The sequence below is a fragment of the Lissotriton helveticus genome, chromosome 4_1, assembly GCF_964261635.1.
Source record: "Lissotriton helveticus chromosome 4_1, aLisHel1.1, whole genome shotgun sequence".
NCBI classification, from domain to species: Eukaryota; Metazoa; Chordata; class Amphibia; order Caudata; family Salamandridae; genus Lissotriton; species Lissotriton helveticus.
The window spans coordinates 1,953,036,359-1,953,054,166 of record NC_136063.1 but is presented as its reverse complement, the minus strand read 5'-3'; the positions used below and the strand labels follow the sequence as shown (position 1 = coordinate 1,953,054,166).

The 17,808-nt window shown below is 40.4% G+C and overlaps 1 protein-coding gene across 7 annotated transcripts in view; it reads left to right on the top strand.

Annotated features, from left to right (window-relative positions):
• Positions 1 to 17,808, top strand: part of FGF13 (fibroblast growth factor 13) — a 1,132,668-nt gene that overhangs the window by 1,089,676 nt on the left and 25,184 nt on the right. For all 7 annotated transcript variants that reach the window (XM_078688624.1, XM_078688621.1, XM_078688626.1 and 4 more), the window contains one exon: positions 14,521 to 14,716. In XM_078688624.1, coding sequence (XP_078544750.1) covers positions 14,521 to 14,716 — 196 coding nt within the window. The remainder of the gene's footprint in view (positions 1 to 14,520; positions 14,717 to 17,808) is intronic.

The following is a 17,808-nucleotide window of genomic DNA, read 5'->3' as shown; positions in this document are numbered from 1 at the left end:
AGGGTGCAGGGGGGGTCCAAAGAACCCCTCCCTGCACCCCTGAAATTAAACTTAAGTGCAATTTACACACACACATGTCCTTCGGCAACTTTCAAAAATGCATTTTTGTGCATGTTTGGAGATTTTCGGTAAATTAGCATGAGGTTCAACCTCATGCTAATTTGGCACTTCCAAACAGCAAAATCGCAATTTTAAAATGATCATGCATTGCATTTAAGAAATCTGAAATTGCGATTTCTTAAATGCAATCGCAATTTTAGAAATCGCAACATGATTGCGATTCCTAAAATTGCGAAATACATGATGCATTCCAATTTTGATAATTGCATTCGCAAACGGCCGAAAATTGCGATTCACACCGTTTGCGAGTGCAATTACCGTTGATGCATGTGCCCGTAAGTGAATAAGCAGTGAACAGACGTAATCGCACAATTATTATTTCTTGCTCGATGTATTATTGCAAGCAATGAATTCCAACATAACACCCTAAATAGTTTGAGGTACTCGCACCAAATTAGAGCCATTCATATGCATTTTGTCCTAAATATAATTTCCAATAACATTGTCCCATTGGATGTAGATTTTTTATTATCTACACTCCAGCAATATTTTGTTGTGATTATTCAAGGCAGTATTTGAAATACACTATGTATCAAAACGATCTCTTATTTCACCCTCTGGTAATATATTTTAACAACTGGCCAAGAAGGGATGATATTTGGGATGCACTGCCCAAAACAACACAATGCAGTCCTGCTTTTGATCTCACAACTTCACCCAAGTGTTCCTACTATATAAACACAATTCATTTGTGTCAGGTTTAGCTGTAAAATGACGTAGATCAGAATTGGTACTTACCAGGTAAATAAATGAATTCCAATCTCTACAATACCTCGTATTTAACCCCAACCACCCGCATGTGTGGACGGAGTTTCTTCCCAGGTCAATGACCTTGTCAACATTGGCTCTTTCTTAATGCATACCTTCGAGAATACTGTCCAGCGCATGTGTTCAGGGGATGGGGACACTGTTTTGAATATCCTGTACAGTAGGCCTGATAAGGAAACAGTCTTTCCTTGGATTCCTCAGCAGAATTCAGACAGTTCACAGTGCTGCTGTTTACATTCTGCCTATAGTCTGAAAATATAACAATAAATCCTCTTTGAATCCTTTAGGATCTTCTTCACATGCCTCCTACAGTTAAATAAACTATTGCTTCATCGGTCCCACCATAATCATAGCACTCCTTTCCATCACTCCCCTTACTTTTGTGTTAAAAAAGTTTCTAAATCCCCCATCGAACATGGCACAGACAGCCCCCCTTCCAGTTTTCACAGCCAATGAATGCCCTCTCTGGCTCTGAAAATCTGGGTCAAGAAGTCCTTCCATTGAAAATAATTTCCAATCGCGTTTGCTACCTTGCAAGGTATTATGTATGCCACACTATCATTTTTCGAAGTACATTGATACGTAGTAGAATGTGTATGAAGAGCAACCAACAATGTTCGTGGGTAGGGTCGAATTCTTACAATAATGTGGAATGGAGGACGCACTGAGGCAACCCAAAGATTTATTTTCTTAAAATTAATCATAATCTGCTTTGTAGGTCTGGCATCAGCCAATACCATTCGATATTACTAAAATTATATGTATAATATAGTTACTCAAAGAGGCTTTCAGACACTGCTCTTCATCCACTGGTCTGTTGTTGAGTCATTCGCATTTTGCTTCTGCCCACTCAAGCACACAGGAAGAGGCAGTGGGTCTGCTTTCTTAAGACATTGGTTAACTTTGCTTTCAGTGACTGTGTTTTGCTCTCTCACGAAGGGCACATCTGCACACACTAGTTCTCTTCAGTGCCTGTGTTTTTACTTTAAAATTACTGTGGAGGAGTGTGGCTCACTGATTAGAGCGGCAGACCCTGATGCAGAGGTCTGGCCCGGGACCAGGGTTCAATTCCCGATGCGGCAGGGTCCTGAGCCCAAAATGTCCACGGACTCGATAATTCTCGCCTCGGTGCCTATTCTAATCATGGGGTCCCACGCTGCAACTCTGGGCTATAGTTGCTTAATCTCCACTACAGCAGCCCACCCCGCTGCGGGATGCCTGACTTTCACCCTGGGGATACCCAGTAGGGGTTATCTCACAGGGAAAAAGCCAGGACGGGTTCCCAAGGCAAGCGCCTTGATGCCTTCGGGTGATACGTGCGCTATATAAGTCGCAATACATACATACTGTAGTCTTGCCTTTGTGTTTAAAGCCTAATGTTATAGCAGGGCACTTCTGATGCACATTCTGGCCCATACTTATCATTTTTCACACAGTGCAATGCGGAAAGCTACCTTGCTGTGCTGTGTGCTTCAATGAGCAGGAATGTGCTGTATTTAACATTATACGTTGCATTCCTGTCCTTTCCTATTGCTGTCACACTTTTGGCTGCCTAGTGCCAACACAGGCACCCTTGCATCATGGTGCAAGGGTGCTTGCAATGTAGGCAGGATTGTTTCTGGGCAGGTAGGAACACCTTCCTGCACAAAAACAATCCTCAGAGGCATTTTCAGAATTTAGCAATAGTAGAAAGAGGAAAAAACAAGTCGGAATAAAGATATTTATTCTCGTTAAACCTTACCTGGGCAGGCATAGCAGTTTGGCACATTCCCAGGTCTACCACTAATGGTAACCCTGGGAATGACCAAAATACATGAGTGGATGCGTGGGAACACCTACGCTTCACCCGTGGAATGCCTCCCTGGAGTAAAGTAATGCAAGGCAGCAATTTGTGTTGCCTTGCATTACTCCAGATTTATCAAGCAATGCAGGACCATGCAAGTGGGCCTTGTGTGGCTTGACACATCTCACTTAGATTTTGCGTCATATTTGCACCCCCTTGCATGGCACAAGAGTGACATGAAACATTAATAAATGTGGCCATCTATCTTCATCAGATCCTATTTCCTGCTAATGCTGTTGCAAATTCCTTATGGAGTGTTTTGCTTTTTGACTGCTGCTATTTCACAGAATACTAGATTGAGTACATTTTAAACTGTTTTATCGTAACTTCTCCTGTTTTCATTTTATTCTTTCTCCCCTTCTTTCTTGCCGCTTTCCATTCCTAATTTCTTTATTTCTTTCCCTCCTTCTTTCTTTCTTTTTCTTTCCTTCTTACCTTTTCATTCATTTCCTTTCTTCTTTTCTTTCCCTTTCCTCTCTTGTTCCATCCGGTTTCCTACTTACTTTCTCTTTTCTTCTACCTTTCTTTCTTTCAGTTTTTACTCTCTTTCTTTCCCTTCCTTTCCTTTTCCTACTCTTTCCTTTCTCTCTCTTTCTCTTTCTTTCTTTTTTCTTTCCTTTTTTCATTACTTTCTTTTCCATATCTTCCCTTTCTTTCTTTGTTTCTATTTTCCTTCCTACTTTCTTTTTCTTTCCTCCTTTCATTGTTGACTTCTTCCATTCTTTTTTTCTTTCCTTATCTTGTTCCTTCTTACTTTCATACTCTCACTCCTTCTATCCTCGGACTCGCGTACCTTCTTTTTTACTTCTCTCATTCCTTCTTTCTTTCCATCTCTCTTGCATTCTTTCTTTCTCTCGTTCTTTCCTTCTTTCTTATTGTATTTCTTTCTCTCTTTTTCTTCTCTCTTTCCTTCTCTTTCTTTCTTTCCATCCTTCTCTTCTCTCTCTCTCTTTCCTTCTGCCTTTCTTTTCTTCTCTCTTTGGTTCCTTCTCTCTTTCTTTCCATATCCCTTTCCTCCCTTCTCTCTTTTTCTCTTGTTCTATTATTTTCTCTTGCTTCTTTTCTTTCTTTCTTTCTTAAAGGCAAGATCCTTGCAGCAAATGTCAGACCAGATTGGTTTTTCTAGGTCTGTGTTATCCAAGCCCTTTGAATTTTACTAAAAGTGTGCATAACATAGCTCCTTATTGCTAGTCTTCATTCATTACTCTGTATTTGGTGTCATTCACATTTTCCTTCCACCCACTCCAGCATGCATTAAGAGCCAATGTATGAGCGCCTTCCTTTTTTGGAGCGGAACCGAGGGGTTGACTACGTGGAGAAATTCAATTTTTAAAGAAACGTGCAATATCAGTGGGACATTACCCTGACACCTAAAGAAGTCTGCACGTTATATTTTAAGGAAGTTATTGTCTTATTTTAACAAAACGAAGGATTGATTAACCTCTTACGTGAAGTTTACCACAATTGGAGGTTGGCACTAATACAGCAAGAACCATTAACTCTTGAGTCCTGGAATCAGCTCTGATGGGCTTAGGAGTATGTCTACCATCTTTATTGTGACCGGGAAGGTGTCTGTCAACAATATCTAATGTCGGAGCCATAAAAGGCCGATGCGTAGAACTGAAGAATTTTCCAACTGAATGGAGGAGACGGCGTCAGCGTACATCATCTTCTGAAAAGATTGTATCCACAATTAGATGCAGCAAGACAAGCTGTTTGCAATAGACGGTCCCCTGATGAAGGCAGTAGTGCCAAAACACGCGTAGCTCTCATCTACCGCTTGCACTCATCAAGTTAACATCTTCTGTGTGCTCTAATAAATCAATTGAGGAGTATTGTACATGATCATTAAAAATATCATTTTGACAATATCAAGAAGATTTTCCTTATGTTATTATTTAATTTCATGTACTGTTGTTGTTATTTAAATAGAAATATTTAAAAATACTTGATTGTGTCTTGAACAAAATAACTCAAATGAATGAATAAACAAAGCTTTATACAGATAAAAGATAAAAAATAAATCAAAAATATATTTTTCTACAGTAATGTGGTTATTCATAATTCCATGAATGTTATAAAATGTGGCTCCTACGTATTTGCACTTAGATTATGTGTGGGTAAATAGAATCTTGCTATTGATCTCTTCACATAAAATTCCAACTATCCCTGCGCATAGCAAGCATATTTGTTTGGTAGGGGTCCCCTTTTTTCAAATAGTATAAGCCAAATTCAGCCATTGCATGACTTAACAATGATTTACGGCATGCCATCCTCTGACAAGGAACACTTTCACACTCAAAGTACTTACCTTCAGTGCCATGGAGTACTTTGATGATGTGTGGTTTTCTTAGGCAAAAAAAAAAAGGTTTTACCGGTAGCAAATGATTATTTTTTGGGATTGTCGAGGGCCCAGTATATTCCCAAACAATTAAGATTCGCAAAAACCATGACAAAACAAAACAAGAATTGCAAGAAGGTTGGTGGACAACGTCAGATGCTTGTTAGTAATGTGAACAAGGATGAAGACCCGCTTTTTGAACATTCACGGGGTTCATAAATGTAGAAAGGCATACACTGGCATAATGGATTAACAATTCGTGCGTGCAAGGCCAAGCCCAAGTAAATACAAATAAAGTCACTTGTATTTAGAAATAACTGCAGACAAGTGTGAAAACTCAATAAAGGATGTCGGGGAGAATTATCCTCCGTGGAGGATCATCCATTATTTAACTCATATGACTAGGGATGTCATGAATAGAAAACCAAAACATCATAAATAGGGCTTCAAGTTTTCAGTTTTTACAGATTTTTACTGATGAATACAGACAGAAAACAACCTGCTTACTGTCTGAATTTATTTCTAAAAGCGGAAAAACATGGAAAATTGTACTTTTTGTAAGTGACTCTCCTTGTCGTCTTTCAAGAATTCCAGACGAACTGCAAAGCAGGCACCATGGGTATTTAAAAGGAAGATCATATTCCTTTAAATACAGGCATATGTTAACATATATTTCTTTATGGTGTTAATATTTACCTGTAAGGTGTAGTGTTCTGTTATATTTGGGTACTTAATTTGCCAATCAAAGTATAAATTCATCTATATCAGTTAAATACATGTGGAAATATACCATTTTACGACTACATTCATAATCAAAACATAAAATAAATATGGATAAATACCAATAAAATGGTCAAAATATGAATATGGATAAAAACAGATGGACATTTAAAAAAAAATACCATAACACTGGGAGCCCTAATCATAAATAACAATTATATATGTCTCTCATATATAATTTACTTAGCCATGTGCTAAGCAGTTTTTGGATAAAAATCAGCACCAAACATAGGTCCAATTCATATTTTCACCTGCATGTGTAAGATGAACATGCACTTGATTTTTTATCCAAATTCTCATTTTATAATTAGAAAAAATTATTTCAAGCTGGGCCACTGGAATTATGTGGCAGGACAGACCCAAACTATGTGGCAGGAGTCACTAAATTGTGCAGTAAGAAAAGATCAATTGCTTGGCTCATTTTATGATAGTTTTACTTCATTAGGTTGTCATTTGTATACACAAGTTAGACCTGTCTTGGGAAAGGTTTTATCTCATTACCAGCAGTTTGTTATAGAAATTCTTGAGTAAATACCTGAAAGTCATCCTTTGCGAAGGGCCTTCTGGTGCACAGTAACACACTTTGTTGTATTTTGATAACAATTATTCAATTTGGACTAGAAATTGCTTTTTGTTAAAATCTGCAGATTATGCAACAGATAATGGATTATGTGGCAAAGGCAGCAAGTCTATAGTTAGGCGAAAAACACTGTGACCACAGATTCCCATAACTCCAGTGGCCCTGACTTAAACTCATAAATAAATTCCCTGTGTAATAGCATGTGGAAACTAATGTGATCCATTGAGCAGAGAGTGTACACCTTTTGAGTTTGGGGGCTTTGTGAGGTTGTGAGATGATAGTTCAATGCATTTTCTCAGTTCAGCCCTACCCAGACTACCCAGACTGTAGTTGCATATGTAATCCTGCCAAGTGAATGTGTAAATCTATTTCTACATTGAGAATGGAACTAGCTGATCATCTCCCTCACCAAGGACCCCCACACCCCCAAAACCAACCTCCACGAAGGAATGAAGGCCATCGCCGAATGAATGAGGAACAGCCGACTGAAGCTGAACTCGGACAAGAAGGAGGTCCTCATCCTCGGATCCACCCCCTCAGCCTGGAACGACTCCTGGTGGCCTACCGCACTGGGAACAGCTCTAACACTCACCGACAACGCACGCAACCTAGGGGTCATCCTCGACTCCACCCTCTCCATGACTAAGAAGGTCAACGCCATCTCTTCCTCCTGCTTCAACACCCTACACATGCTATGCAAGATCTACAAGTGGATCCCAACCAAAACGAGAAGAACGGCCACCCAGGCCTTCGTCAGCAGCAGGTTGGACTACGGAAACGCCCTCTACACAGGAACCTGGGCTAAACTCCTGAAACGACTTCAACGCATCCAGAACGCCTCTGCACACCTGGTCCTTGACATCCCCTGCCGCAGCCACATCACACCCCACCTGAGAGACCTGCACTGGCTCCCCGTCAACAAGCACACAAGGCACTTCACAACATCGGACGGGCGTACCTCAACAGCCAACTCAGCTTCTACTCCCCCGCACGCCAGCTCTGCTCCGCCGACCTAGCCCTCGCCACAGTCCCCGCATCCGAAGAGTGACCTCTGGTGACAGTTCATTCTCCCACTTTGCCGCCAAGACCTGAAAGACACTCTCCATCCACCAAAGGCAGACCCAAGACCTGCTGACCTTCAGAAGACATCTCAAAACCTGGCTTTTTGAGAAGTAACAGCATTCCCCACCCCCCTGTGCCTTGAGACCCTCACGGGTAAGCAGTGCACTTTACAAATGCTATGATTGATTGATTGATTGATAGAACACACTCATATCCTGCAAGGGAAAGATTACAAGCAGTTTATTCCCAGGTAAAACTATATCCCCAAGGACAATAAAAAAAAGTAGCACACACCTTTAAAGTTGCTAATTGATTTTTGCTTGTGTAAGTGCACATCTTTATATTTGTTTGCGCAAAAATGGAATTCACAAGGAATTTAGGAATATTCTTTGGGAAATTGCAACAATTGCAGCTACCCAGAAGTATAACTAAAATCCTTTGTTAATTTCAATTATGTTAAGAATGCATTTCAAGTGCAAGAGGAAACCTACAGATATACATTTCTTATGTTTTCTTTTGGCCCATAATCATAGTCTCTTTTCTACATTTATTAAGTTGAGGGTAGCAGAATAATAACATTATTCAGATGAGCGTATCAGGAAAACCACAGTGATGAGTGGGCAGTTTGGACAATAAAGCATCTGTTGACTTGGTGCATGTGGATGTTTGATACGGTAAACAGACAAAATAGCGACTAAAAAATATCGAATCGACATAATATCGAGTCCAAAATATAGGCTGGACAAAATATCGAATGGACAGAATATAGACATCAAAAATATCGTTTTGAAGGCAATTAATGTAATATCGAATTTTAAAATATAGATAGTCCAAATATTGAAGTACATAATATAGGTCAATAAAAATATCGATAATTTAATAATATCAAATTTTTTTATAGTGTATTTTATGTGTTATAAGTGTTTATTTATGTTACAATGTAATTTAATTTATGAATTCAATGTTATTTAAATTTTGCGTAATTTAATTCTGTAGCGGGTTGTGGGTTTATAGGGGAATAGGGAGGGAAGTAATTTAATTATAATTAATTAAATATGTAAATTTATTTATTGGTATTTGTTTGTAATTAATTGTTAATTAATTTTTATTTTGTAATTAATTAAATGTTAATTGCCAATAAATGTTATTTAATTGATTAATTGGTAATTATGTTAATTTAACTAATTTATTTTCTGTAGCGGGTTGTGGGTTTATAGGGGAATAGGGTGGGAAGTAATTTATTCATAATTAATTAAATATGTTAATTTATGTATTGTTTTTTATTAATAATTAATTGTTAAATAATTGTTATTTGGTAATTAATGAAATTTTAATTGACAATTAATTTTATTAAATGTATTAATTGATAATTATGTTAATTTTACTAATTTATTTTCTGTAGTGGGTTGTGGGTTTACAGGGGAATAGGGTGGGAAGTAAATTAAATATAACTAATTACATATGTTAATTTTTTGGGGGTATTTATTAGATTTTAATTAAGTAACTTTTTATTTACTAATTAATTAATTGTTAATTTGTAATTAATTAGTAATAATCGATAACTAATTGTAATGATTAATTTAAATTAGTATTTGAAATTAATTAAATTTTATATTATATTACATTGGTTATTACTTTTAATTAATTTGTTTATAGATAATAATTTATATATTTATTTAAATAATATATGAAGTATCTACTTTCTCTACTGTTGCACTCACTGGAGTGGGAATAGTAATTTTTACCCCTATGCTATCCAACGCTTTCCCTACTGTTGCGCTCTCTGGAGTGGGAATAGTAAATTTTACCCCTACGCTATCCAACGCTTTCCCTACTGTTGCACTCTCTGGAGTGGGAATAGTAATTTTTACCCCTACGCTATCCAACCCTTTCCCTACAGTTGCACTCTCTGGAGTGGGAATAGTAATTTGTACCCCTACGCTATCCAACCCTTTCCCTACTGTTGCACTCTCTGGAGTGGGAATAGTAATTTTTACCCCTACGCTATCCAACGCTTTCCCTACTGTTGCACTCTCTGGAGTGGGAATAGTAATTTTTACCCCTACGCTATCCAACGCTTTCCCTACTGTTGCACTCTCTGGAGTGGGAATAGTAATTTTTACCCCTACGCTATCCAACCCTTTCCCTACTGTTGCACTCTCTGGAGTGGGAATAGTAATTTTTACCCCTACGCTATCCAATGCTTTCCCTACTGTTGCACTCTTTGGAGTGGGAATAGTAATTTATATCCCTACGCTATCCATCGCTTTCCCTACTGTTGCACTCTCTGGAGTGGGAATAGTAATTTTTACCCCTACGCTATCCAACGCTTTCCCTACTGTTGCACTCTCTGGAGTGGGACTAGTAATTTTTACCTCTACGCTATCCAACGCCTTACCTACTGTTGCACTCTCTGGAGTGGGAATAGTCATTTTTACCCCTACGCTATCCGACGCTTTCCCTACTGTTGCACTCTCTGGAGTGGGAATAGTAATTTTAACTCTACGCTATCTAACGCCTTACCTACTGTTGCACTCTCTGGAGTGGGAATAGTCATTTTTACCCCTACGCTATCCAACCCTTTCCCTACCGTTGCACTCTCTGGAGTGGGAATAGTAATTTTTACTCCTACGCTTTCCAACGGTTTCCCTACTGTTGCACTCTTTGGAGTGGGAATAGTAATTTTTATCCCTACGCTATCCATCGCTTTCCCTACAGTTGCACTCTCTGGAGTGGGAATAGTAATTTTTACCCCTACGCTATCCAACACTTTCCCTACTGTTGCACTCTCTGGAGTGGGAATAGTAATTTTTACCTCTACGCTATTCAACGCCTTACCTACTGTTGCACTTTCTGGAGTGTGAATAGTAATTTTTACCCCTACGCTATCCAACGCTTTCCCTACTGTTGCACTCTTTGGAGTGGGAATAGGAATTTTTACCCCTGCGCTATCCAACGCTTTCCCTACTGTTGCCCTCTCTGGAGTGGGAATAGTAATTTTTACCCCTACGCTATCCAACGCTTTCCCTACTGTTGCACTCTCTGAATTGGGAATAGTAATTTTAACTCTATGCTATCTAACGCCTTACCTACTGTTGCACTTTTTGGAGTGGGAATAGTAATTTTTACCCCTACGCTATCCAACGCTTTCCCTACTGTTGCACTCTCTGGAGTGGGAATAGTAATGTTTATCCCTACGCTATTCAACGCTTTCCCTACTGTTGCACTCTCTGGAGTGGGAATAGTAATTTTTACCCCTACGCTATCCAACCCTTTCTCTACTGTTGCACTCTCTGGAGTGGGAATAGTAATTTTTACCCCTACGCTATCCAACGCTTTCCCTACTGTTGCACTCTCTGGAGTGGGAATAGTAATTTTTACCTTTACGCTATCCAACGCCTTACCTACTGTTGCACTCTCTGGAGTGGGAATAGTAATTTTTACACTATCCTACGGTAATAATATTGGATATTTTTTAATTATATTATATTACTATATATATATGTTTTAACAAATATGATTGTAATTTTTTTTAACTTTAATTAATTATTTAATTATTATAAGGTAATTTAAGTATTTTTAAGTATATTTTAGTAATTAATTTTTAATTTTAATTTAATTTAACATTGTTTTTAATAAAGTCGATATTTTTATAAACTATATTTTTGTAAACGATATTTTTTACTCAATATTTTTGTACTTACCTGTTTGTAGATATAAAGTCGATATTCTGTCTGTCGATATTTCGTCGTCGATATTTTTGCTGGTCGATATTATGTCCCCGATATTATGTCAGTGATCCGTTTGATACTTATTTATGCTGCTCATCAGCTTAAAGAGGAGTGACCGCTGTTTGTTTCTGCGAAGCATGCTGTATTCAGTTATGGACTTGAATCGCTGCCCACTCTCCATCCATATTTTCCATTGGCTGGTGTAATTGTCCTTAGTAAATAGTGGTTTCTGATTCGTAAATAGGCTTGCTAGTCCTTCCTTACTATCGCCTTGTCTACATTTGTAACCTCCCATGAGGACTGGCCCTTTTACTTGTGTAGTTATACGTATATTTTCTTTACAGTCTCTCAGCACTATTTTCCTTAATGGTTTTCTCCAATAGCGCAACACAGGCGCCATGCTGCCCTGCTTACCAGAATCTTTCAATATTGAAAAAATTGACTTCGGTGAGCCGCCACGAAGAAAAGATAGTTGAGGCTTGCCCAAGTCTATTTTTTCAATATCGTAAGCAGCACGCCACAGGCGGCGTGCTGTGCTGCTTAAAATCTTTTAATATAAAAAAAATGGACTTTAGCGAGACACGCATTTCTTTTCTTCGTTGCGGGTCTCTGAAGTCTATCTGTTCAATATTGTAAATGTTTAGTAAGCAGCACGCCACAGGTGGCATGCTGCGCTGCTTACCAAAAAATACAATACTGAAAAAATAGACTTCGGCGAGCTGTGACAAAGTAAAGGAAGGCTTGTCTCAATGAAGTTGATATTTTCAGAAATTTTAAGCTTTTAGTACGCAGCGTGGTACAGTCGGCATGCTGAGCTACTTACTAAAATCTTGTAATTTTGAAAAAATAGACTACGGTGTGCCGTGCCTTTCTTTTAATTGCTGCGGCTCACTGCATCTGACTCCTCCTCCTCCCTATTCGCCCCCTCTCTTCCACTGCAACAGGAAGCAATGCACTATGTCTCGCATTTCCGAGGGCATAACCTATTGATATGGTAAAACAATGCTTTTTATTTATCCGTTTTAAAAACAAACACATAAATAAAATGCATTGTGATTTACAATGACAATACCTTAAACTCTCGCAAATGCGAGTCCTATTGCTCTGCAAATGCTTGTTCTTACATAAAGCTGTCCCTGTGGGTGAAAACTGAACAAGGTCTGAACTTCAGATTTTCTGTTTGGTCACCAAATGATCGAGCAGCAGGCGTATTACTGCTATTAAGTCTATGAAATCCTTCAAGCCCCTAACCTACCATCCGAAGTCAGGGGTAGGAAGAAAGGAACAAGACCTTTCCACGTCTAGGAATAACTAGCTGAAGTTTCTAATGGTTCCTCTTGACTATCACAGCTGTCAAGCCTCTTCAGAACCGACCAGCACATAAAAAATAATCAAAGGAAAACAGTCAGCATGATTAACACCATCGGTACTCATGACAAGCTGAGCTCGTCATGACCGCAGCGGCGCTCCGACGCGGGGATAATTCCCCTGCTGTGCTGAACGTTATAAGAAACGGTCATGGTCGTGATGATCTTAGCTTGTCATGAGCACGGCCCCCCTGCCCCCCACCCTGCGGGGCAATTAGCCTCACGGTGAAGGGGTTAACCCACTGCTCCGGGACAACATTGATGAACTTTCTAGTTTAAGCTCGACCTAACTGGAACTCTGGATGCAAGGTGTCTTCTCCTCTTCAAAAGTCACAAGACACTTGAGGCCTCATTTATGAGGCTGTGCGTCAGTTTTGCGCTTCCGATGCGTCACTTATATGACGCATTGGCGCCGTAAAACATGCCTCCTGTTGCGCACTATTTACAAAGTGACGCATCTAAGCAGATGCGTCACTTTGTAAACCCCTGCGCTACATTATACCTGGGTCAGGTATAATGTATGCAGGGGGGGGGGGGGGGCGTTCCCCCGTAAAAAGCCTCGTAGATTTCACTGCGTCACTTCTAGGACGCTGTTGCGTCAAAATCTTGCACCTGCCTCACAGCAGGCGTAAGACTGACGCAGGCCCTTTCACATGGGGCTTGCCCCATGTGAAAGGAAGCATTGCTGGAGTTGCGTCACTTTTGTGACACACTCCAGCAATGCGTCACTTTTGCGCTTACAGATACGTCAGAAATACTGACGTATCTGTAACTCCTTGCGACATGATGCGTCATACATTAAATATGATGCATCAGGTATGTCGCAAGAAGGGCGCACTGAGAAGTGACGCATCGCTGCTTTCACGCAGCGATGCGTCATTTCTCATAAATGAGGCCCTTGCATTCTAGTATTGCCTCCAAGATCAGTGCTCTTCAGCTGCATAATTAGTATGTTAGTAAATACCAGCTTCTTTGACGTATATCCAAAGGCTAAAATAATCTATTCACCAAATGTCCCTAAATGTTTAATCCCCCACCTCAGCCGCAAAGTTACCTAGGAAAAATCGAGTTGGACTTTGCTTCGAGACACTAAATTCTTGTGTTTAACATATTGGAAAATCAGCAGGGAGAGAAGCTCAAATATTGGACGAGCGCTTCCAACCTGATTGTCCTAGTACATTCACCTGATAGACCGGAATCTTGTGGTAAAGCGGAATCTACAGTGGGGTCCACGTTTGTAGTTTTGGAGGCAATGGGAATGGCTTGGTCCATGAAAGCATGTAAGAGAATTGCCTTATAAAATTGTTCAAAATGGTCTTCTTGGCCGAGCCCAAAAGTGTGAACAGTTAACATTTTTGGACATGTTGCACGTCTGATGAGATCCTGACCTACTCTTTTAAGCCATTATGTATCAATGAGTGAACTCTGTGTGATTTGGTTGTGCACCTCATAGGAAGTGAGTCAAATGTGCTAAATGTGGTGCTGCATCCATTATTGCTATTGACAGTTCAGGCATTATAAACATCTCGTAGTATAAGTTGTTGGCGGTTAACATGGTGCTCGAGTCAGGGACAGAAAAAGAGAGTGTATTTGTAAGGGAGAAAAAGAGAGACAGAGAGTGTGTGTGTCTGTGTGTGCTCATGCACGCGCCTGCGCCCATGCACACATGATAGAGTGGCCTTTTATGCTGCACTCAGGCCTCACTCCTTACAGTGCTTTGATTTATAATAATGCTTCAAACTACTATGGACGGCCTCCATGAACAAATGGAAATGTCATATTACTCACCTGTAAATAATTCAGTGTCTGTCAGCTTCTCAGATTTGTGACCATTTATAACTTAAGAAGATGCAGCAGAGGGCTTACGCTGGACGCGATGATAAATAGGCAACTGTAGACATTGATGTGGTTGTTTTTTTTTTCAACAGGAACATTTCACACCCGAATGCAAGTTCAAGGAGTCAGTATTTGAAAACTACTATGTGACGTACTCTTCAATGACATACAGGCAGCAATCTGGCAGAGGATGGTATTTAGGTCTGAACAAGGAAGGCGAAATTATGAAAGGAAACCATGTAAAGAAAAACAAGCCTGCAGCTCACTTTCTTCCAAAACCATTAAAAGGTAAAACGGTTTGAAGATGAGACTATTTCATCGGTATTCATAGAAAATTCGCCGTGAAAGATGTATGCATTTAGTCACTGGTGTTTCTTCCATTAGCCAAAAACGAAATGTGTGTTTAAATTGCATAGTCATATGTTGATTTAACAATATGTGTAGTTTAATTAATCAGTGAAAGGTACTGCATATTGATTTGTATGTTGCTTATATTTGTCTAATCTATTATTCATCCTGTATTTTTCATTAACCTTCTTAAAATTTGTGCATATTTGGTATGCCGTGAAATACAAATATTGCAGTTTCTAATTAAGAATAAGACAGTATAACATGTAGCTCTTGGTATGTCTTCCATCCAGTGGAGACTCTGTTTAGTAAACCCTATAGATGATGCCAGTGTAATTATTATTTGGATCCTAAAAGCAGAAGTTTAAGAAATAGAACTCTTACAGGCCCACATAGTCCAGTGTGCCTCTCTATCTCGTGAAAACATTTCTCAGAATAGCTGACCTAGAAAAATGCTCATTTAATATTCCTTGTTAGCCCACGGGAAGACCCATTGCTCAGTTGCCTTTTGAGGTGGAATTTTTTACTCTTTGCCTATTCTATTGATTATGATATTCCTAAAGATAAGTAGGGTTTCTAATGAGTTTTGAACACGTTTACTGTTCCATATATGTCATGAGTTTCCTGCAATAGCATCTGTTTTATATTCGCTGAACTAATTTATTTCAATAAAAAGATTTCAAGAAGCAGTCTTCAGGACTGGTAAATGTTTGTAATTTTAGCTTTTCTTTATTATTTATGTATTATACAGTGCTAATTGTTTTCCCCTTAAACGAACGCGCTATAAAAACCAAAATAAACAGTACTCAAAAGCAACTCAGATGTAAATGGACTAAGAAGAGGGCCCACAATCAGGTCAAATAGCCATACTGAGAGAGACGTTTAAATCAAGAGCTAGATGCAAAATACCAAATGTACGATTTTCGCATATTAAAATCAGTACTACATGCATCATCCTCGGTGTATACATGCGGTAGGTGTAAAGTACATTAAAATAGCCTGCCACGTTTCAAAGAGTTGATACATGTATGTTGGATTATTTAAATGTGTTCACAATGGCAAAAGGTTATTGTGTTGGTCCATAAAAAACAGAATTTAACACTACAGGAGCATGGATAGATATGTCTGTCTCGGACCTACAAGCCTGTGGGTGGCAGCTCAGCCAACCCGGCTCCCTTGCTGCCTGCCAGAGAGGCTCATGTATCCATCACAGGCACTGGAGAAAGAGCTATGGAAGTTCTCAGATCTGGGCCTATCAGTGTAATACCCAGGGCCTCGTAACGAGATGCCTCCTAGTTAGAGAGACACAATCTGCAGCCGGAGGAAACGCCCAATTAAGTCATCACGCAGTTTTGGTACTGGAATTATGGAACACATGTAAGACCCAACATTACTGGATGCAATTATGAATCTTCTCCGATTTTGTTGCCATTTCCGTACATATCTTCTTTTCCCAGGTGCATTCTCACTCCTGGTAAAATGCATAGTGAGGCGGGAGGCATCTCCTATTGGAATACTGCACTGCCCGACTTGTAATAGAGTTATAAGAGAGGAGGATACACTTTGCAGCAACTAAATCATTAATGAGATGCTTAGTTTTCACATTTCTTTCAGTTTTTTAAACGCACTAAGTAGGTATTAACTAGAAGAATACTACAGATTGACCTGAACCCCGCAGGGGAAAATAACTCAGGCCCAAAGCTTGCCCCCATGGGCTGTGACAGGGGATGCTCTGATGCTGGTTTCCCACTATAGGCACCAGCCTGCGACAGTGTCTGTGGATGTCTTATTGTGTGTAATCCATTGTGGGCGACTCTTTGGAAGTGTAGTGAGAACCTTCTAAGGACGGCTATAGGCTGCACTCATGGATGTAAATATATTATTTGTGCAGGGGATTGCTTCACTCAACGTTCCACAATATTATCCCGAGAAAACATCACTGGAGATTCAAAGTATAAAAATACATCACCTCTTAGCTTAATGATCAATTGTGAGAAAAATCTGGCATCTTGTTTAAGGAAGGGAGGGGCGTATGAATGGGACGAGGACAACAGGATCCGGAGTAATGAAGATTACCGGTAAGTAATAGAGCATTTCCCCCAGGTCCCCTATGTCCTCGTCCCATTCATTGACAAATTGGAGAATACCAAAGCAGACAACCGGCCTTCCGAACCAGCAAGCACACCCAGGATACCCCATCAGGGCAGTACCCAAAGGGAGCAAAAAAGGGGGGAAACCACATGAGGCTACCGGCCAGCAAACAAGGACCCGCCAGAAAGGGACACAACCAAGGACCAGCAACCGAGCCCAGGAGAACAGAAGGCCACCGCCCCAACAAGGAGGCAGCCAACCAGAAAAACCGAAAACAGCCCAGGCCCACGGAAAGAACGACCAGCACCACCAGGGCCGCCAACGACAACCACACAGCACCCAGCCCAGAAGGAGAATCCACAGCGAGATCCCAGGAGCAGGCCAAACCACAAAAAGCTGTAGAAAACAGGAACAGAAACCCAGAAACCTGGACGCACAAGGCCCAAAGAGCCAGCAGGGCCAGAAACCCACCAGGAAAAGGCCGCAAACTAAACCAAGGCCCGACACCAAACCACAGCAGGAGCAGCGGAAAGACTCCAGGGCACACAGCACCCCCGACCAAGAGCCAACCAGGCCTGCCACACCCAACACCTAAGATGGAAACAGAGCTGGAGACGGCCAGAACGAAAAGGCCACATGCCAAGAAAACAGCCAGAATCCAGGACCGAAGACAAGCAAACCGTGAAAGCAGGAGAACTCCGGCCCAACCAGCACCAGGGAGAATCCACACAGAGCACAGGCAGAAGCACAGGGCAGATGCCAGACAGAGCACAGGACACAACTGCCGGTCCACACAGCAGACCCGGACGAAAACAAACAGAGACAACCATCCAAGTTGAAACCGGAGCAAGCAGAGAAGCCAGAGGCACAAGCAGCACCAGACCTCGGACAACCAGCAGCAAGGAGGGCAGAGCCCCACTGAGGCTAGACAAAAACCACAG